At 38.5% G+C, this 21,944-nt stretch overlaps 1 protein-coding gene across 43 annotated transcripts in view; it reads left to right on the plus strand.

The window, feature by feature from the left end:
- The window catches only part of adgrl2a (adhesion G protein-coupled receptor L2a), a 124,341-nt gene that overhangs the window by 72,168 nt on the left and 30,229 nt on the right, over nucleotides 1-21,944 (plus strand). For 35 of the 43 annotated variants that reach the window (XR_014087291.1, XM_081606328.1, XM_081606335.1 and 32 more), the window contains 6 exons: nucleotides 14,684-14,977; nucleotides 15,509-15,612; nucleotides 17,326-17,511; nucleotides 18,096-18,134; nucleotides 20,879-21,062; nucleotides 21,799-21,921. Coding sequence is in view for 42 of the 43 variants with exons in the window: in XM_081606328.1 (XP_081462454.1) it covers nucleotides 14,684-14,977; nucleotides 15,509-15,612; nucleotides 17,326-17,511; nucleotides 18,096-18,134; nucleotides 20,879-21,062; nucleotides 21,799-21,921 (930 nt within the window). In the remaining variant the exon portion in view is untranslated. The remainder of the gene's footprint in view (nucleotides 1-14,683; nucleotides 14,978-15,508; nucleotides 15,613-17,325; nucleotides 17,512-18,095; nucleotides 18,135-20,878; nucleotides 21,063-21,798; nucleotides 21,922-21,944) is intronic. The other 8 variants (XM_081606341.1, XM_081606307.1, XM_081606337.1 and 5 more) reach the window with 1 other exon arrangement.

The raw sequence follows: 21,944 nt of genomic DNA on the forward strand, positions 1-21,944 counted from the left end.
GTTAGACTTCCCGACCAATGTAATAACCCCATCCTCTCTTGCTGTTGAGTATGCTTGGAAGCTTTGCAGACTCTAGCTGACACAGCATATGTCCTCCTTGGGGCACACATTTTTATTTTAATGTCAACAAGGACTTTGCTCTCTCTTCTTGACAAATGAGACCTGAGTCTGGCCCTGCTGCTGACTAATGTATGTTGAGCTGAAGTCGATGAGAGTGAGCCAGAATGGTCCAGGATGATCATCAAGTTGTCAATAAACTTGTCCTCCCACATGGCTGATGTTGACACTTAAATGATGGCACTTTTTTTTCTTGCTGTCACTGGACGCCCTCTCTTTAATATCTTGATGCTCGTTTGACTGCCTCACTTGGCACTAAAACAAGCTATCAAAAAGCACAATGCGTTTGAGCAATTTGGGGTAAAAAGAGTGCAGAACTTTGAAAACAAATTGAAGTGAAATCTACATGATCTAAAATGTAATCCAAAAACATTTTAAAGATTAATTAGTGATTTTTGAACTCATCTTAGTGGATTGCTTGCATGACTGTCTATGTATGGACCTTACTTCAAAATTATAAGTGCTGGGATGAGCTCAGGACTCCCTCAAACCTTAGCAAGTCAAACAAGTGTGCTTTTATTTCCAAGATGTGGAAGAGCTGTTATATTTGCGAGAATTAGATTTATCTTCAAAAAAGAATTTTGCTGCATGCACAGAGGGTAACTTATTGAGGCATTTTTAGGAGAAAAACAGCTGACGCAGAATTTTCCATGCAGCTTCTCCTTGCACTGCCCCAATATTTCTCAAGTGCACAAACATCTAACCCATTTGATTTGGCTTGACATTTAAAGCAAAACCTCAAAGTGATGCTTAAGCACTGTGTGACAGACAGTTGAGTTCTTGTCACCTCTGATAATTTTTCCCGCCTAGAGACAAGATCATCTCTTGTAGGATTATGGAGGAATAGATGGGGTCACATCCAAACTGCGGCTTCACTGGAAGTAGACATTAAATGGGTCAGCAAGTCTCACTCTTGGCTTGAAGCCGCAGCCCCGTAATCTGCTCATTTAACTGCAAGTTTTCTTCTTTGCATATCGGAACTTGTAAAAGAAAACTGTCCGACATTGAGTATTACAAATGACATAATTAAATTGATTTAAATGAGGTATCCCCAGGAAAACTCATTATATTTTTATATTGAAAAGAAAGTCTATTCTGATGTCACATATTAAAGCAGTTTTTAACCAAACATGTATACAAAACTTTGACTAGTTTTGTAATGGGACACAGAAGAGACTGTAAAACTTTTTTTTTTTTTCTTGTAACAAAATCACCAATATACAACAGCTCAGTTATGCTGCAATTAAGACCCACACAAATCTTAACTTTTAAGACATCAATACATATGCAGACACTTTTGAACTTTGCTGCAACTTCAAATGAACCCTGGGCTATAGGAGATTTTAAGAACGAAAATGATACAATTTGTTAGACATTATTGGGTACAGTTCACTGGCATGACTTGGCAATTAACTTTACAGCTCTGCATGTGGTCAAGAAGATGCCCTGTATTTTCAATGTATGGAAAATGCCTTACAATGCAAAAATGCTCAGCTGCTATAACTGTGTGTGACTTGTATGCATTAGGAGGCCCCCCCCGGAGAGCTTACCTCATACAGTCTGATGAATACACAGGTCTCTAATAAGCAGCACGATGATTTATTCCTGTCTTCTTTGGTGCTTCCATAGAGGTTAACTTGCGCATGCAAATATTTAGAGCAGCAATAAGGAAAGTCAGTCAGATAGATGTAAATTTTAAAGGAATAAAGCAGCCTCTATTTGAAATTGGGACAAACATAAACATAAGTGTACACAGATTTATTTATTTATTTTTCCATTCTGTGTCAGTTCAAAACTTTACCCCTTCAAAACTTGTAGCTCCATTTCATCCTTTCTCACGTCCATTTTGTGGAAACAGCTCAACTCTTCGGTGAAATCGTTTACAGTGTCCTCCGCTTCTTTGCGTTCAACCTTATTTGTTTACGGTTTGACTTACCCTGATTACGTCAAAAGTTGGTGCTGAGGTTTGACCCAATTACAACAGACGGACACATCGACACTGCATTTATAGTCTCCTGCAAGTGGTTTTATTGGTGTCAGTGACACTTTAAGGGGACACAAAAGCTAGCAGTGTTATCACGGATCAAAGAGCGGAGCACAAATGGCAGCTGCAGACATGGATAACAATATACCTTTGCACAGTTGTTATTCAGGAGCGCATTGACATGAACGCCAATGTCTGTCGTCATGGCAACCGCACAGTCTTCTCTTAGCGAGTGTTATTTTAGTATTTCATTTAGACCTATCACAATAATCTCACGTGTCTGCTTATCCAGAAAATAGGATGTCTTCTACAGTAACACATTAATTGATTTCCCAGTGGTTAGTTCAGATGGTTTAAGTTTTGCTGTGTTACTGTCTTTCATGATAACCACTTTCCACATAGATTGCAGTAGTTGAGAGTGAAATGAACAACCTACTCTTTAATAAGAAGCCGATAGGGCATGTTAAGAAAGAGTCATCTACATAAAGTCATCTACTAAGATATGGTTGTTGTAGTTCTAGTTGTATGTTTCTGTCATTATGCTGAGTTTCCAAAAATAACTATAACAACAATGGCCAAAATGGAAAGCACTTCATTTCTTAATTCGTTTGTTGTTGTTTTTTAACTCATAGTTTATAGATCCATCTGTACCCAGTCGTTTTTTTTTTCCTTTCAAGAAACCTAATTGGCAATTCTGAAACACATGGCTTCATAGCCTTAGTCTACACTACCACTGGGTGAAAAACATTTTCATGTGTTTTGTAAAATCAAAGTCAACATCTAGCTTTTACAGCCATTTTATGTGCTCAGGGAAAATGGCAATGACTTGTTTCTATGACACAGTCACCAGTTGCACAGCGCCAGGGTCCAGGACGTGTTAAAAACGGCCAATTTGTTTGTTTGCCTGAGCAACAATCCCTCCTTCTCCCTAAGCCCCCGTCAGCTGCCCAAGTGGACACAGCGGTGTGAAAGGAGAGGTTATCGATGTGGAAAATCACCCTTTTTGTTTTTGTTTGCCTGTCCTCCTGCCTTATTTGTCATGCTATGGTTTCTCTCTGTCTGTCTACTTCCGTCTACTATTTCCCTCTGCCATTGCCTCGCCACTGTGATCAGATTTTAGTTTTAGTTTACTTTCTACTTATTTGTAGGAACTGTTATTTTTTTTCTCTGTCTCACTTTGATCTTTGCGCCTCTTATGATCTGCTATGAGACATGGCCACGAGTAAAACGTACACATTTCTATTTCTCCTGAATTCAGGGTAAGACCATGGCTAGACTACTCAAATAAAGCCTGGTGGGAGCAGTTCACTCTAAATGACTGGATTTAAGTAAATCCAGAGCTCTGCCTCCTGGGAAACTATACATACAAAAACAGGACAAGGATGCTCATCACGCACATGAAGATCAGGGATCACACTGCATACTTTTGACGTTCAGAAATAATGTTTCAAGTGCTTCAGCAGCTTTATGTCTAGCAAGGATTTATTTTTTTCAAAACTGCAAAGACAGTAATTTTTCTACTTTCCCCTTTCCTTAAAGGGAAGCATTTTAGATTGACTCAGTAATTCTGATAAGGAAAATCTCTTTAGCTTCCGATTTGAGTGCAAATTCTTACTCATTGACCTAATCTACTGTCAGAATGACATTGATTTTAATTAACTGCACAAGCCAACAAATCTAATCAGTCATTTCGCTTTATATTATAATGTTTGGCAACATTTTATTGTCATTTTTTAATAATTATTAATTCTAGATTCCCTGTGTGTGCTAATTGTTACACACCCAAGCTTGTCTTGGGGAAAATGGTCTAACAAATGACTGCACAATGTATCACAGTCATCAAGGCCATATCAATTTGTGCAACATGGAAATATTTGGTAGGCTATAATGTTTTAGGGGGTTCGTGCATTCAAATGTTTCACGCTGTAACAATCTGCTTGACTCTGTCTGCTTGACAGTGCCAAGACACTGAGCATAAAAGACAGTGTCTTGGCACTGTCTTTTATGCTCACTTCTAGTATTAATCTTGGTGACCAAGATGCTAAAACTTTGTAAGAGTGCTGAGGGCATTGTGGTGATGGAAAAAGAGTGCTGAAGTGAATGTGGGGTAATTGCTGTTTATACTGCCGTTCTAATGTTGAGCAATAACACTGATAGTCATGTTTTCTTAATATTGTGCAGTAATAGCATAACATAAATCTAGATGGGCAAAGCCGGAAGACAAATTTAGCATTTTCCCTGTTTATTTCTTGCTAAAAGTTCAAACAAAAATGAAAGAGAAAGTAAGGAGTGTGATGCACAATTCATCAAAATGAAGCATCTCATCTAATAATACCTTATTTAACAAAGGCACCTAAATAATTAACATCCTGACTAACTAGAAGAAAAAAAAATGAATATTCATCTAACCTTCTTCTCATTCTCATGAACAGAAAAAAATGTGCTGCACAACCCCAAAAAAATGTCAGTCGTTTTCTACAAGGCCAATTTGAGAAACAACAATTCAAGAACATTACAGCAGAACACAAACTTACAAAAGTTTTACAAAATAACAAATAGGCTAACGTAGCAAAATGTTTAAGACCTCCACACAGACACGGTGTGTTTGTGAATAAATTGCCAAAGGGCACAATTGGTACAACTTGACGGACTTTATTTATAGGCCAATTCTGAATAATGATTGGCTGAGGAAACCCAGGCAACAACCAGCTAGTTGAGCCTCTGCAGCCAATTAGCTAACAGGGAGGAGTAGCAGCACATTTGGTCACAAAACACATTTTCCTGCTGAATGTTGTCCTATTGAACAAAGTTCTCCCTAAGTCTTGGAATTTCTGCTCAATTTGCTGAGATGCTGGCAAGTTTTACTTGACTCGTTTTTTTCCAGATTTCTTGCTCAATCTTTAACGCCTTTATACAAAACTTTACCAGAAATTGCCAGGAAATGTTTTTTAATTTAATCAAGCTTTTTGAAACAAACAAACAAACAAAAAATAACACAATGGAAAATCTGAAACTGAAAACAAAACAGACAGCAGAGAACAAGATGCTTTCAAAACTTGTCACCTGTTGCCGTAATGGTGTAGGAGCTCACAGGACTCAACTTTGTTATGGCATTGTCGACAGATGCCAAAAATATATATATTTTTCCTGATTTTTAAAAATGTAAAGGAACTCTGTGAGCATGTAAACTGTGATATTTGTTTTCAAGATGTTACAGATCTTATAGTACAATTATCGTGACTTTTGTTTAGATTTATAACCTCCATTTACGTATTTTGATTCAGTCAGATTATGTGTTTACAATTGATTTGTGACATTACCACGACTATAGGCTGATGCCATTGTCAACTGAATTGACAACAATTCAGTTTGCTTTCTGGCATCAGCTGGTGACCAGCGTCATTGCATACCACGTTTTTAAACAGTTACAGTTTCAAAACCACATTTCTTTTTTCTGTTTCTGATTTAAAGTCATTTTAATGAAAGGAAAAAGGAAGTGGTCAACTAAGCCAAGTTTACTCCATCTGCATAGAGAAGGCAGCTAAAAACACTGACATTCAATGTTTAGTCTGGTCACTTGAGTAGTGCCATCCATCACTCTTATGAGAGTAGCACTCTTAAAACTAGTTGGAAAAGCAGTTAGATTTTGTTTTATACCGTTTTGTCAATATGGCAGTACGTTATTTTCGCATAGAGTTATCTGTGCACAAAGTGAGACCTTCATACCAGCCCTTGCTTACATGCAACTGAAGACTTTTTAGTGCTTAACCTCAGTCCATGACCTGAAATATAATCTTTGGTTCTTCTCCAGCGTCAAACATTATGGACAATGGGTAGCGCCAGACGAGAAAGGCCATTTCACACTGCTTTCCCGAACACACCTGAAACATGATGTTTTATCAAAAGCTCAAGCTGCTTGTAATCTCTCCCCTTGAAATGTGTCAATGGCTGAAGTTAAACTGCTGTACAGAGTGCTGTTAAATGATACCCACTGACAACATACAAGCATTCAAGCACCAGCAAACCTGGGATTATGATTTAAAACGTCATAAAGCGTCGCTTTACATGAAAGCGGAGCGAGGGAGAGAGAGGTAGTGATTATGGTTACACTGAGCCTTATAGCCAAGGGGATCCAGTCTCTTGTTTGATTACAGTCAGTCTGTGAAACAAGGCGTATTAAAAGAATTATTACTCAGACATCACAATGGTCCCCCATCACTGCCTGACACACGCCTTTGAGGAGATTTATTTCACACTGTCTGATTATTGTGTCTCTGGGAGTCTGTGTTTCTCTAATCTGTGCATGTGGATTTGTGTGGGTTTTTCTGTTCTACACAGCTATGCTGTTGTGTGCACACGTGCTCATGCATTTTCCAGCCCCTCAGATGTGTGCCTGAGTCTGAGGTCTTTATTTCTACGTCTGTGCCTGAGTGACCAACTTTCATCAAGCACTGCATTACATGTTTAGTCTGCTTGGCACACTTTGAGTTAATGCTTGAAATTTGAGGCACGTACAGTTACAGAAAACTGGTAGGAGATATAAAAAAAAAATGTAGTCTGACAGCTGCTGAGTCTGTTTCCTTGACTTTGGTGTTATTTTGTCTGTAGTGCTGTATATAAATGTGTACATGTTTGCAGTTGCGTGGGTATAAGTGGAGTGCACTGCCTTGCCTCTGTCCATATTAATCCACGCACTGGCACTGTCAGAGAGCGAAATGTTCGAGGTGGCAGTAAATAACATAATCTAGCTATTAGGTTTTGTTTCCTAAGACATGGATGTGTACTGAACACACTTTACAAGGACATGGCTCCTGGGAAATTATGTGATTTTTTCTTTTTCTCAGCTTTCTTCATATTTACTGCTGATACACCAGCAATCATACGCATTGTTCCCTTTCACAGCTACACATGCGATCCAGAGTGAAAGATGTGTAATCCAATTTCCTTTGTGTGTATTTTTCTTATTATTGGTAGATATCAAATGCATCACAAACCTGATATAACTCATTACACTGTTTCATAGTCAGTAACAGCTCTATTTCCATATGAACTTGGATGCATTTGGCTGCATCCAGAAAGTGAATATTTGAAACAGAGATGTTTTATTAACTGTTAGTTATTTATTCATGCTATGTTATTTACACTTCTTTAAGGATGATCAAGACTTTATTTTTGTTAACCTATCATTTTTGTTGAATGATTTAAGCAGTTTTATTACTTCATTATTTTTAAAGGAGCAAAAGTTTGTGACCCGCTTCTAATTGCATTTTTTACAGTAAAGATTTGACCTACTTATACAAATTTTCACATTTACGAACTGCAACGGAAACAGCTTTCAAAATACTTGTTCTATCCTCACTATTTTTACATGCTCATTAATTATTCGTATTACGAGCAGATGTTTGAGCTACGTATTCCAAAAAGCATTGTTTATACCAATATTCTGAGCAAAGGAAACACTCATTGAGTCTTTTTAGTTGTTTTACCATTTAATGGTGATTAGTATGATTAGCCCAGCTAGCATTACTGAAACTGCAGTTTCCATGTGTATATTCTAGAAGCTTCAGATCAGTTTCTTTACTTTAATGTTCTAAATGACTTAAAACATTAATAAATACAAAATGTTCCATAACAGATATCGGCTAGTCCAAAGATTAAATCTGTGTTCAGCCTTCCTGTTACGTGCCGTAGGTCATTTGTCGTAGGAAATATGACTTCCTTTTAAACAGTGTATTATGTCCCTTTGCTTTCTCTCCCATCATTTTAAACACTTCACTTGTACAGAAAATACATCTATCCACACTGAAGTTTATTCCTGTCAACATAAGCACAGGTGCACTCCCTGTCTTTAAAAACAATGAACGTTACAGTTTCTGGCAGGTTTATCACTGGTTGACCTTACAGTAGAAACTGTATGCTCAATAGTCATTTCTTAATGCATAATTTATATTTTGTTGCCCAAGCACATTTGGGCAACAACATAGATCAAGATCCTGAATTGTCAGATGACCCAATGGCTTGCTAAAAACTTCTAGCAAGGCCTTCTGTTGTTTTTTTTTTTTTTTTTTTTTTTTTTCTAACACATCCATATTTTGAAAAGGACAGGTTTTTTTTACCTTAGCACAGAAGATTTACAGACTACCTCTCTTTGAACAGAGAGATAGATTTTTTTTTGTATGAAACTGCACCTAATATCACCAGCAGGTTATTCTGCAAGAGCACAGAAAATAGGGAAAGTAAGAAAGAAGATGGAAAGTTTCTTTTAACTTTTTTCCTCATGAGTGTTCCTTTCCGATTTCCTCCTCTGTCACAAGATAAACGGCACCTGGTAATGTGCCTGAGACATTACGCTGATGAACAACCATCCAGAGTCAGTAAAGCTATTAGACATAATATAACAGACACACTTGCTGTCGTCTTCCATTTGTCATTCTGACATGAGTACTCAATCCTGATAGACTCCATGTAAGCATGGGGATTGTGCGTATGTGAGGGTGTCTGTGCGTTGAAGTTCTCACTGTACATGTATGCATATTCTCTGACAACACTTGATGAGCCACACTCTTCTTTTTGATTCCAATCTTGTTTTCTGTCATCGATCCCAGACCTGTAAACCCCAGCGGTAATAACAAAACCACCAAGAAGTGAAACAGTGTGTGGGCATCGAATCACACAAAGAGGTTATGAATAAGCCTGTCCTGACTATTGGCTGTACTTTGGAGAATATCAGTCTATGCACTCACACTCCGTGACAGCTAATTGAAGCTTCCCCTTGGGCTGAGCTCAGCGGAGATATAATAATCAAGAATCCTGCCCTGCTTTTTGCTGCATATAGTCCAAACAGTGGAACTCTTCTTTTGTTGTTTTCAAAGGAATATTGTACAGGGAATGCATCTGGCGGTGTCAGACGTCTGACGCCCCAGTAGAAGACAAGATGTTATGAATCAGACAAAAAAAATGTCCTCTGCAGCATTGCTTAAAGATCAATAGCTATCCGTCATAGAATCTACTTATAAACATATCAACTTGAACAGCTCTGAGTGGATTGGCCTTTTTTTTTTAAATCTTAGGTTCTTCCTTCCTGCTTTCACTGGATTAAACCGAACCAAGCTGTAGCATAAAGGTAATAAGGTTATTGTGCTGTTGGCAGAAATGCAAGCTAGCAACACCACATACACGTTAAAAGCAGCATTCCGAGAGGCTTGCATTGTTCATGTGCAACTCTCAATGGGAAGTATAGCCTGCATTCACATTAGCCTCTTTTTCATGCAGGAAAGAGGATTATGTTGCATCGTAAACATGACATGAAAACCTCACCAACGGGATTATAGTAGCCCTTTCATCTAATATGTCCGCCTCGTATTATTCCTCATTAATGAGGTTCTTTATAGAGCAGCTGTTTTCAGCTGTGGTGTGAACCTATATCAACAGCTTTTGCAATGCAGAGCCTTTTTAACTTATTAATAGAGATACACCAGTAGACGTTTTTAACAAGTTTTATTATTTTTTTTATTTTTTACAGAAACGCAACAATTATTCCTGTAAGGCTAAAAAAAAAGTAAAACTTACTTTATAAATGTAAATATTGTAAGAATCTCACCTATACTGTTGTTTTAATTCATAGACTTAAATATTAAATTTTGTTAGTTTTTAAGTTGGACATTCATAAAATTGTGTTGTGTGAGGAAACGGGTCACAGAGGGAAAACTTAGAAAACCTTTAGCAGGCATTCTGGAGGAAATCTGATCAGATGCAAGTACGCTTCAACTAACTACCTTTTCTATTGGACTCCTCACTCTAATTCTGTCACCCTCCAATGGAAACTCATTTCAGCCAGTTGTTCCTGGCATTTCAATCTTTTAAACACAATCAAAGACTAAAAACCAAAGTGTCGAGTCGGAACACAGACTGGAAGAGCTTTGATTTTTAACTCGCCTCTTTCTCTTTCACCACAGCAGCCACCGCCCCAGTTCGTCTATCTGGCTTCTTTATTTCGCCGCCGTTAGTCATTAAAAAATCTAAATATTTTACTGCCTTAAACACTGACCTATATGTAGTAAAAATATTATTAGTATTAGGTCAATATTTAAGGCAAATACTGACCTACCAACATATTTTCAAGTATATGCAGAATATTCATTACTGTTGCATAGCAAGCTACTATTAGCTGATTAATTACTCAGACAAAGTGTTGCATGCTTACAAGCTGTAGTGTTACAACAGCGTTAAGAGTGGTTTTTGGCTCTCCTTCAGGTGTTGCAGACATGACTTGCCTGCTTTTTTTGCTACCAGAAATCTCCCCCGACGGCTGACTTTGTTTTTATTGTAAATTATTGTAGTGTAGAAAAAAGAGCAGGAACCTTCTTTTCTTCCAGCTGACTTGCAGTGCTCAGCAGCAAGTCGAAAAGGGAGTGACTCTTAATCTGTATTGCATTCTTGAACATCTCAGTAAGAAAACGTTAAAGTTTGGGAGCGATGTGACATAAATCTCTTTAAAACTGTGGTACACACTTTTGGATTTTTATCTAAAAGGGGAAGATCTTACACGGGTTTGATTTTTATTTCAAATTATATGCGTTCAAGACATTTTTAAGGCCTTCACAAACCTCATCCAGTGGCGTTCACGCTGCTTTACGGCAGTTTTAATGTTAATTTAAGTCTGATGCCAGAGTTGAGTTTGAGTTTTTACCTTCTTGCTAACTTACCCAAACATTATCTATTCGTTTCCAATGCTGACTCCAGGTAGAAACAAACAAACAAACAAACAAAAAAAACATTTAAAAAAAGCTTGAAAAATATGTATTCAAGTTGTTAACAGACCAATAAAACCCAACATCCCCCCATCCTCAGTCACAACAAGCAGCATTGTTGAATGAGGGAGTAGACAAGATACAGTTGTTAGCAGACATGCAGCAGGAATGCACTTGGGTTACAGTAGATGCCTCTCTGATTTATTGGTTCTAGCTGTGAGCTCTTTATCTTAAATCATGCCTACATGCAGCGATTCATTTTCATTTTATTTCTGTCGGTGTTGTAAATCCCAACACCCCGTGACCCATGGAGTCTGAGATCTTATCTTTCATACTTTGGAAACAGGAAACCTTTGGAGGGCCTCACAGATTTTTGAAGATCATCTGGAGGTTTGCCAAACGACTCCAATCCAGATGTTTTAAAAGAAAGAATATTAACTTACTGTATATGCTCTGCTGACACATTCTAGGTATCGTAAAAGTACGTAAATTTAGGCCAAAATGTTACGAAAGTTAGATTTATTGTGGATTGCTGTTGCTTTTACTGCTGTGAGTCATAAAAACAAAGAGTTAGAGCACAGAAGGGGTTTAAGTGTGTGGCAGAAACAAGTATTTTTCCCAGCCAGCTAAATGCTGGTGCCGAAAGGACGCTAAGGACAGGTTGTCTCTCAGTCACTGTGACAGGCTTTATGGTTGAGCATTTCACTGTGTTGAGGAAAAAAAAAAGATGCAGGTAGGGGAGGAGGAACAAAAAGACAAGGAGGGTGAGGTAAAGTCAGCCAGGCAAATCCGCCTGCCGCTTGCAGTCAAAACCACAAGGCATCTGTGTACAACTTCACATTCTCCTGCTTGTGTTTGTCTGCATGTGTTTGTGTGGTTCTCGAGCCCGCAACAGGAGGGAGCACACAGAGTCGTCTCCTCTGGTCAATAGAGCCTAATTCGCCACAGGTAGCCCAGAGCCTCAAAGGCGACTTCCCTTCAGCTCAACTGTGCCGAAGCCTTTCATCCACACCGTGGGGCCCATGGTGATAGTAGTAGGGGTGGGGGTGTGTGCATTGGTAGGAAATTGGGGGTTGCTATCAGCGAGACCCATTATCCAATGGAGGCAACAGATATGGAAGTGTTGTCGCCTGGGGTCTGGTTGCCTCTCCTGCAATCCACCCAAAGACAGAAACTGTCCATTCCTTAGTGAGCAAGGTTGCATTGTTTCTGATTTTTTCTGTCATCATCCTTTGCCTCTGCGTACCTCTATTTTTTTTTTTCTTCACACAAACCCCTTTCATTTACCCTCGTCCCAGATATGCCTGTGAATCCCAGCTGTCTTTCTCTTACTGCGGCTCTCTCTCATCCGTATTTTCATCGCTGCTGCGTGGCACTACTGAGAACGACTGTGTTCAACTCAAGCAGTGTAACAGCACCTCTTCACTTTCTCTGCATGCTCTACAGGCAGCCTAATGGAGGAAATCAAAGTGCTCAAACACGATTAGATTCAGTATGCACACCACATTCCAGTCAGACCTCCTTTGATTGATGGAGCTTATCCTTTTTAAATTCACCCAACAAATATCTTTGACAGGGGAATATGGTTTTGTTTAGCGTTTGCTGATGTGGAATGGATTCATATCAGGAAGGTATCAACATTTCATCTATGAAACGTTCTTATATTTGCCTTCTATAAAATGTAAATACAGACTTACTCACTCTGCTCCAGTGAATCTCATAAAATACTTCCTCTTAGTTTTCCTTAGTGGCTGATGTTATGACGTGCACCATTTCCTTTTTTTTCTTCTTTTTTTTTTACCTCTAGACTAAGATATATTGGTTTTGCCCTGGGCGTTGCATGAGTTACGACATGGCCACTGTAACACAGTATCAGTGGTTGAGCGAAACTGTAAAATGAATGTTCTGGCACTGTGGCTATACATACAGGTTGGTGCTGCTCCAGTGAAATTTAATTAGCCGTGCCACAAACTCTTCCAGGCAGGAATGATTGCCAAAAGGATGTTACTCTAATTACTGTTCTCCTCATCAGACTCACCAACTCAAATAAGCAGTATTTAAAAAATGCAGGGGGTAATACAGGGGAGACCCTGGATATATAAACATTACATTTTAAGATTTAAAAAAAAATGTTTTCAGCACTATGTAAAAGTATTCTTACCACTTGAGCTGCAGCTGTAAGTTTCACTCTATTTTATTGTACATTTTGTGACAAATCAACACAGTTCTACACAGTTGTGATGTGAAAATGAAATATTAAGTCTGTTACAGTAAATCTGAAAAGTGTGGCCTGCATTTGTACTCTATTACTGTTTAGGAATTCTAAAAGTTGGAATCGATTTTATTTGAGGTGGCAAACCCAGACGTCTGAAATTGACTTCAGCTGTTTTGTAAAGGCCATTTGGAGGAACATTTGCAAGCCATCATTCAAAATCAAGTGTGCAGCAAAACTGCAAACAAAAGAGATATTCATCCACAGGAATTGACAGACCTCATTGAGAGGGAATTAGTCTGAGTAGGAATCAAGAGATTCATGTCATGTCTGTTGGATTTGCAGGTATGCACAACCAAGTTTGGATAATCTTTTAATAAATGAATATTATTGTGTTTCTCTTGTCAGGCTTTTAATGAAGCTTGGCACAAAAAATGGCTTTTGCTGAAAAAGAAATTACCTTCTGTTTCTGTTTGCAAAAATGCAACGAGCTATGTCAGGAACATAATAACAAAGAAGTAAAATGCTGAGGTTAGATTAGAGAAAATATCAAAATGTTTAACTCTGCGCATCTATATAAAAATGCCAGTCCATCTTGACTGAAACATATGGTGCTGGTATCTTTATGCTGTGGGAATGTTTCCTTCAGCAGGGACAGGGGAGCTGCTGAACATACAAACAGATCTATAATGGAACAACTTACATCAAAGTACATTTGTCAGAATTAAACATTTATTTTTCACAGATACTTTCTATCCAGTCTGTCTGAGCATAGACTATTCTGGTATAAGATTGGGCAGCAAGTTCAGTCTCTAGATGTGTAAAGCTATCATTATTATTAATTAATGTGTGTTTTGTAATATAAATTTCCTACAAAATACATTTATGCTTGTTAGAAAATGAAAACAATTTCAAGGAGTGTGAATTTGTAATTCCCTGTACCAGCTGTATTGATATCAAACAGATATAGTTGGGACTACATGCAAAAACAATATTGCGACAATATTATGGCGATAATAATGATGGTAGCAAAATGAGTTGAGATAATTGCCTGTTTTCTTTCTTTCCCATCCAGGCCTCCATCACTCTGTGGCCTTAGCATTTTTGAGCAATGTCATTTGTGTCTAGTGTGAACATCTGCTTCCGTAATGCTCTGTCCAACTGGGTAAATATCACATTAGCTTTTAAAATGCAGGTTCATAAGACTTGGAATATATTAGTCAACAGTTATTGGACGCCAAGCAGTGCTTTGCCAAGTGAATATTGCACACACTGATAATCTGCTGATAAAATATTAGCACTATATTGTGTAGCCCTAGAAAGAACAGCGAACCAAACCTTTAAACTTTCCAATTATGCTTTTAAAAATGTGTACATTATACATGTGAAATATCCCCCCTCCAAAAAAAAAAAAACAAGCTGAACTGACCAACAAGTAGCTTCACCTGTTGGTTGTTATTTTTCATGCACTGTTCCTTTGTATTTTCTCTAAATGTACAAATGTGTCTCCCTTGAAAGCACAGTTCATAAATCTCATGGTTTCTCCGCTGAGCTGCACACAACAAATGTCAGTGCTCAACCAAATCATAATTCTCTTCTCTCCCCCGTCTGTCTGCCCAGCACCGCCTCTGTCGGAAGTCACTACAGCCACACAGCCTCAGAGAACTACGACCGTCACTACAACAACCACAGCACACTGGGGTGCGGCCAACACTACCACAACGGTGCTTAAGGAGGGCAGCAGGCGAGCGCCCAAGCAGCCGCCTGTAATCCCACAGACGACTTCTCCTCCGCCTCTGGAGTCCTTCCCCTTACCTGAGCGGTTCTGCAAGGCTACTGAGAAAAGAGACATAATGTGGCCTCAGACCCAGAGGGGCATGCTGGTGGAGCGACCTTGTCCCAAGGGAACACGCGGTAAACAGGGCTTTGTCTCACCACAGGGATGTGGGCGCGCTGTGTACGATAAACCTTAAGCATCTCAAGAAAACATCCCTGAGTTTGTCAGATCTGGCTGATACCCCTGCATACCAGTGTATTTTTATTTTCAAAGGAAGCTGCTATTGAGCTAAGTGACAAGAATTTGGTACAGAGTAAGGCTTTTAGCTTTTGAATTCTAGGTCTAAATTTGATTAGGTAATGTGTAATGACTGTGCCGGAGAGAAAGCGGGCTCACATGTATTCCTCTGAGCTTACATGGAGGCCTGTGCTCCTTCTTTTGTTGTGTCTGAAATCATGCTTAGACTTTGTCAGACACAGGACTGATTAGAAGACAAGAAACAGTTGCTACTTTGACATAAAAGCATGCAAAGGAGAAAACAAATATTTCCAGAAATCAAAACATTTGAATGACTTTCTCCTTTGTGGTCCTGTGGATGCATTTTTGGAAAACAGCCTGTGATTTGAGTTGATTCAACCTGACGAATCTTTCCTTGTTTTTCCTGCCAGGCACGGCATCTTATTTATGTCTTCTTTCCACTGGGGACTGGCACCCAAAGGGCCCTGATCTTAGCAACTGTACCTCCCACTGGGTCAACCAGCTGGCCCAGAAGGTTTGTTCAAGCGTCCTTCACTGTTCTTTTTATAAGTGGAATGTGTTGCTGAAAACAGGACAATACAATAATGTAGATGTGCATCTGGATTGATTGTGTCACTATCATGTGACGATTAGAACAAATAAAGGCCGCTGTTACTTAAAATCTTTGTGTGATTTTAAGTAAATCACACAAAGATTGTGTGTGATTTACTTCACACCGCTCTTCAGGGGTGTGAAACATTATCTCAGGTCGGGTAAAATTGTAAAATAAGCTTTTTTAAAAATAAAAATAAAATAAAAGCGATGTACAGTGCCTTGCAGATATATTCATACCCATGTTGGCTTTTTCACATTTTGGCACATTACAACCACAAATGTTAATGCATAGACAATCATGTCAATAATTTTAAAATGGAAGGAACATTTACATTTTTTGCTTAGTAAACAAATCTGATCAGTATGAAGCGGTTTTATTTAGACTCTTTGAGTACATTCTTTGTACAGCCACCTTTTTGCAAATTAGTGTCAGTGAACATGAATCTTGAAGTTATCCTACAGATTTGCGATTGGATTTTGGTCTGGACTTGGAGTCATTCTAATTTGAATAGACTTTAACATACTGAATTATAAATGTGGTTGCCTGTTAAGGGTTTTGTATTGTTAGTGAACATGGTCTTAAGTCTGTGTATCGCAACACTGTAAGAAGCATGTTTAACATTGAATATAGTGCATTCATGAGGTGATGTGCAGTGGTAGCATGCATGCAGACTAGAAGGGTTGATTTTGATCTCAACTGACCAAAGCACCTTCGCCCAGATGTTTGCTGTCTCCTATAAATTCTTCATGGTAAACTTTAAGCGATAATTTTAATGACTTTCTTCCTGCCCCTCTCCCTTAACGCCCCCCGGACTTATTTTTTGCCTGACTACATTTGAGAATGATACTAATCTGGGATTCCAGCTAAGGCTATTATTGCAGATTAAGGCTTTGTTTACTGACTAATTGAAATCTTACAACAGTAAATTTCAGGTACAAAAAACATTTGCCTTTTCCTGTCCATGCTTTTTTCTTTTTTTTTTATTTCATAGTAAATAGTAACATATCAGCAATATTTACGCAATGTCGGACTTCAGTAAACCCCAATTTGCTCTTAGTTACTTTATTAAACTTTGCTAAGTGCATTAAGCATTTCTAAAGCATAATCCAACTATTTAGATTGAGGTCTTAGTCTGAGTAGATTAAGAGTTTGGTGTTATCTTTTCATTTTGTAAGGTGTTTAAAGTTTGGTCAAATATTTTATAGCCCTACCCAGCTTTAAATTTTCTCCACAGATCAATTTTTGACTTGTCTTTCTTCTTGTATCTGATGAAGTTTGTTAACCAATTCTCTGTGACAAATCTCTTGGGCGTTCACAGAACTAGAGCTAGGTAAACTTTACTTACTAATCATGTGACTTCTGATTTCAGCCTGCTGCAGTCGATTTTGTTTTGGAGGATCAGAGGAAAGGCTAGAAATAAATGCCACTTTTCATATGTATGAGCTGCTTAGTGTTGATCTGTTCCAAAAGAACTTAGTGAACATGAATATATTTGCAATGCACTGTAAGTGACTGTACAGTAAAAGTGGTGTATGGGGCTCACTCGCATAGTGATTGATATTACACACCGGGCTGAAAACAGCCTTGGCCTCTACTGTCTTTGCACTCATTATTCAATCTCTTCCAATGCAGATCCGCAGTGGTGAAAATGCAGCTAACTTGGCCAACGAGTTAGCCAAGCACACCAAAGGCCCGATATTTGCTGGTGATGTCAGCTCCTCTGTGCGTCTGATGGAGCAGCTGGTGGACATCCTCGATGCTCAGCTGCAGGAGTACAGGCCCAGTGAGAAGGATTCTGCCGGAAGAAGCTTCAATAAGGTAACCATGACAACAAAACGTCAATTCCTTATGCATCAGAATCCAAGTCAACCTTCCTATCTATTCTCAAGAGAATAGACAAAAAGCATGTTAGCTGTCAAGATTAAACCTTGTTAAGGCAAGTCAATGTTCAAATTAGTCAAGATAAGCAAATCTGTAAGACTTCCAGAATTTGAAAAGAATGGGAGAGAAGGTCAGCCGACTGATGGAAAAACAGAAAAGAAAGGGGTTACTGTTTTTTTGCAGATCTGTGTTTCATAACATTGATTTTACTTTAATGGCCAAAATATGATGGCATAAATTCTTTGTGATGTGCTAACTTAGCGGGGAAGGAAATGCAGCATGTAATGAATATTAGCCGCAGCACTTTTATTCTTAGACCTCTTCATAAGCAGGTCAGTGGCACAAGGCAATGGGGAGTGGCTGCACCACTCATTTATTAAAAAAAGTTTGTACATCCATATATCAGACATGTCTTTGTTTTCTACCCATCTTTTATCCAAACAAATGATTTAGTGCAAATTACCTCTCATCTGTTCTTCTTTTTTTTTTTTTTCTTTTTAAAAAAAAAAATAAAAACAAAGCTTCAAAAACGAGAACGGACATGCAGGGCATACATGAAGGTACTGAAGCAATGCTTCTGCCCACTCTGCTTGCTGCTGTTCCCTTTGTCCCCATACTTGCTGTATGTGTCCCAGCCCAAGTCCAGCAGCATGAACCTACTGCACTTTCATCTACCCCTTCTACCCCCCTCCTTCTTGTGCTTCCTGCTTTTCTGAGTCACTGATTGACACGCAGCCGCAGTTGTACTCAAAGTGTGCTCCGAGACAAGGAGAAGACATCTCCAGTTGCTGGGGCAGCGCTTCTTACAAATTTATTTTATTTCTATTATTTTGAATGTATTGCTGTGTTGCTCTCACCTCTCTGCATTGACGACTATGATGGTTTTTGTCATTCATTCTTCACTTCCTCCTTGCGTTTTCTGAGGGGCGCACGCCCGGATGCACAACACCACAACTCAAAGAGATACTTTGTTCTTTCATCCCTTTCGTTTTTTTCATTTGATGAAGGTTTCACCGCCTTTTTTTTTATCGTTTTCTGAGAGCTCTTGTAAAAATGTTTCCTTGTTTAGATGTGATTCATTATTGTTATGTTTTCTATCAAGTGCCAACACCTGACCCTTTCACTGCATGCAAAGTATAAATGGTGATAGTTATTTTACAAGGACACATATTTATCTGCAGCTCCATTTGTTTATTAGAGGTCACAAGTCAAATATTATATTAACCTTTTTTTTTTTATCAACATCTAAACATTGAAGTATTTTGTCCTCACATGTCCCTCATGCATTAGGAACAACCTGTCCTCAATGACCCGCCCCTCCAAATCTTTCCTTTGGGAGAGCATTAAAATAGATCAAGCTAATTAGGCAGCCAACAGAAATGCGGGTGGTGGGGGGGAGTGGGGGAGAAGAAAAACTGAACATAGCAAATACCACAATCCACCCATTTAACATCATTGTTCATGTCACAACACCTAAATTTGAATTCAGGGATGGTGACACCGTTAGAAAAGCCTTAACGTTGCAAATTTCAACATTTATTGAACTAATGAACCAGGAGAAGATCTGGAACAGGGAATGTTGAGGCAGCAGTATCTGACATCTGCCATACCTGACACAACATCACATTAACTACCCCGCCCTCCTTCCACCAGACGTCACTGGCATTGATTGCGCGATTAGATGCATTGATTTGATTATTTCCTGAATTTACCCCGGATTGTCTGGATGACCCAGTCTAAATTTGTTCTCAGTCTCCTCTGAGTTTTTCAGTGATTTGGCACTGGACACAGACTCACAACTGCATATCACTCAAATATCCTTGACCTTTTAACGTCCTTTTGGAGAGTTACTTAATGACTGGTTGTACTTTTGTATACTGAGCTTTGCAATTATAGAATTTTAATTGAGAGCAGCCTCTGTTACTTTCATCAGACAATCTCTTAATATCCTGTTATCAGACAGGCCTGATTGGCTCAATATACTGCGATCCAAAGTGTCTGACTTGATGCAATGTCCTTGAAACAGAAACTGAATCCCTGCCATCAGTCATGTGCCTGTGCGTCTCTTTTAGCAGTTTGTCCATAAGGGCAAATGCAACTTCAAAGAAATTGTCTTTTAATTCAGTAAATGTCTGTTTTCAGAACTTGGCCACGCATAAATATTTTTATTCAAGTATTGATTTATGAAAGCTTTTAGATTTTATCATGTTACAACCACAAGTGTCAGTTTCTTTTATTGTGAGTTATTGACAGTCATGAAGTGAAAAAGTCACTCGTGTATTAAAAAAGTTATGCATTTGTAATCATTCCTTCCTCAGCCAGTACTTTGTCCAGCCACCTTTTGGGATGTATCTCTACTGACTTGCATGTTGAAAAACAGATTTTTTATTTATTTATTTATTTTTTTTTACATTTGTATTTTCAAATTAGACTAAAAACATTAGAAAGTTGGATATTCTAGTCCGCAGACTCTCTCAACTGAATTTAGTTATGGAGTTTGACTAGGCCATTTTAACACAAGAATATCATCCCCACAACATAAAGCTGGCACCACAATGTTTCTACATGCTGAAACATTGTGTCTTTCTTTTTACTTCTGAGCTGTGGATATCTGAGATAATATGAATACAAATGTATGCCAAACTTTTAAAAAATATATATAGTTTATCAAGTATGTTGGAAACAACCAATTATTCACTTTCACTTCATAGTTATAAACTATTTTGTGTTGGTTTATCACATAAACTATCAATGGATATAATTCAATTCATATAACTTTTATCTCTGAGAGGAAATTTCAAGGAACATACAGGACAAAATGGACTCAATAATGATAGCTCAACTATCAGAATTTATAAAAGTCACACATACTAATAGATATATAATTATATATGGTAATAAAAAGTGCAATGTGATTCGGTCACTATGTGCAGTGTGGAGTAAATAAGAGTTCATATTTGGGCTTGGCTGGTCAGCTGGCCCCGGGTCAGTGACAGTTTTGCGTAGAGAATAGTGACTTCCAAGTGAATTCAGGATTCAGAGGCTGATCAGGATCCTGAAGGATCTGGACAAATTGTGAAAAAATACATCCAAGTTTGTGCAAAAAAAACCCCCAAAAAACACATGGAAAGGCTCAGGAGATATGGATATGTTTTATTGTAATTCCTTAAAATATGATTTCTCATCACTCTCATTCATTTCAGTGTTTGCATGTTGATATTTCCCATACAAAGTAAGTTGTTTTATTTTATTTTTTGGTTTGAGACCTTTATCTTTGTAATCTGTTTTACCCGGTTTGACGCAGGCCATGGTAGACACGGTGGACAACCTTTTGCGACCAGAGGCCCTAAAGTCATGGCGCGACATGAACAGCACAGAGCAAACTCATGCCGCCACCATGTTACTGGACACTCTGGAAGAGGGTGCCTTTGTCCTCGCCGACAACCTCATGGAGCCTGCAATTGTCAAGGTTCCTGCAGACAATATAAGTAAGTAAAAAAGAGATGCATTTGCGATCAGTGCAATCTCAGTTAATTTGATTATGTTCTGTTCATTACAAGAGTCACTCCTGACATAGGGAAACAAAGCAGCCTCGTAAAAAAAGAACTTTGTTTTCATAATAAGCCTTGGAGCCCCTGGGGGAACAGGAAAAAAAGTGCATATTAAGTTTAACGAGTCGCTTACTGACAAAGTGATGAATATCAGACAATTAAATAGACTGGATTCTCTGATTGCGCACACTTACTTTATAAATGTATGCGTCTAGACCTTGTAACTCTATACATTAATGTGAGCATTAGCCTGCTGCGGAGTCAGAAAAATTACATTGTTTATCCACAGGCTCCTCTTCCTTCCCTCATTTTCTTCAATTGTTACACCATCGAGGGGAAGGTTTCTCTTCCTCAGAGCTGTTTTATTCATATGAACTTGAGGCTTGGGGGGACAAAACTATTCCTTTATGATTGACATTTTTATTGCATTGCTCACTCTTGCCAAGATTTAGTGTTCACATGACAATTCATGTGTCCTTTGCTCTGCATACTGTAACATTTTGTGTAAGAACGTCTGTTAAAAAAAGAGCCCTGGTATTAATGTTCTTTGCTCTTTTTTTCCTGTTCCTGTGGAATCCGAGTCAAAGAGTCTTGAATGACTGATATCCTTTTCCCTGCTGTTTCTTAATTTTTCTCTTGTAACCAATCCCTCTCCAATCTCTGTGTCCGGCAGTCTTGGATGTGTATGTGCTCAGCACAGACGGCCAAGTCCAGGACTTTAAATTTCCACAGTCCAGCAAGAGTGGGATCTCAATCCAGCTGTCTGCCAACACCGTCAAGCTCAATAGTCGAAATGGTGAGCCTTACAAAGAGAATGAT

This window comes from Poecilia reticulata, chromosome 4 (assembly GCF_904066995.2).
Source record: "Poecilia reticulata chromosome 4, P_reticulata-male-v2, whole genome shotgun sequence".
In the NCBI taxonomy this organism is placed as follows: domain Eukaryota; kingdom Metazoa; phylum Chordata; class Actinopteri; order Cyprinodontiformes; family Poeciliidae; genus Poecilia; species Poecilia reticulata.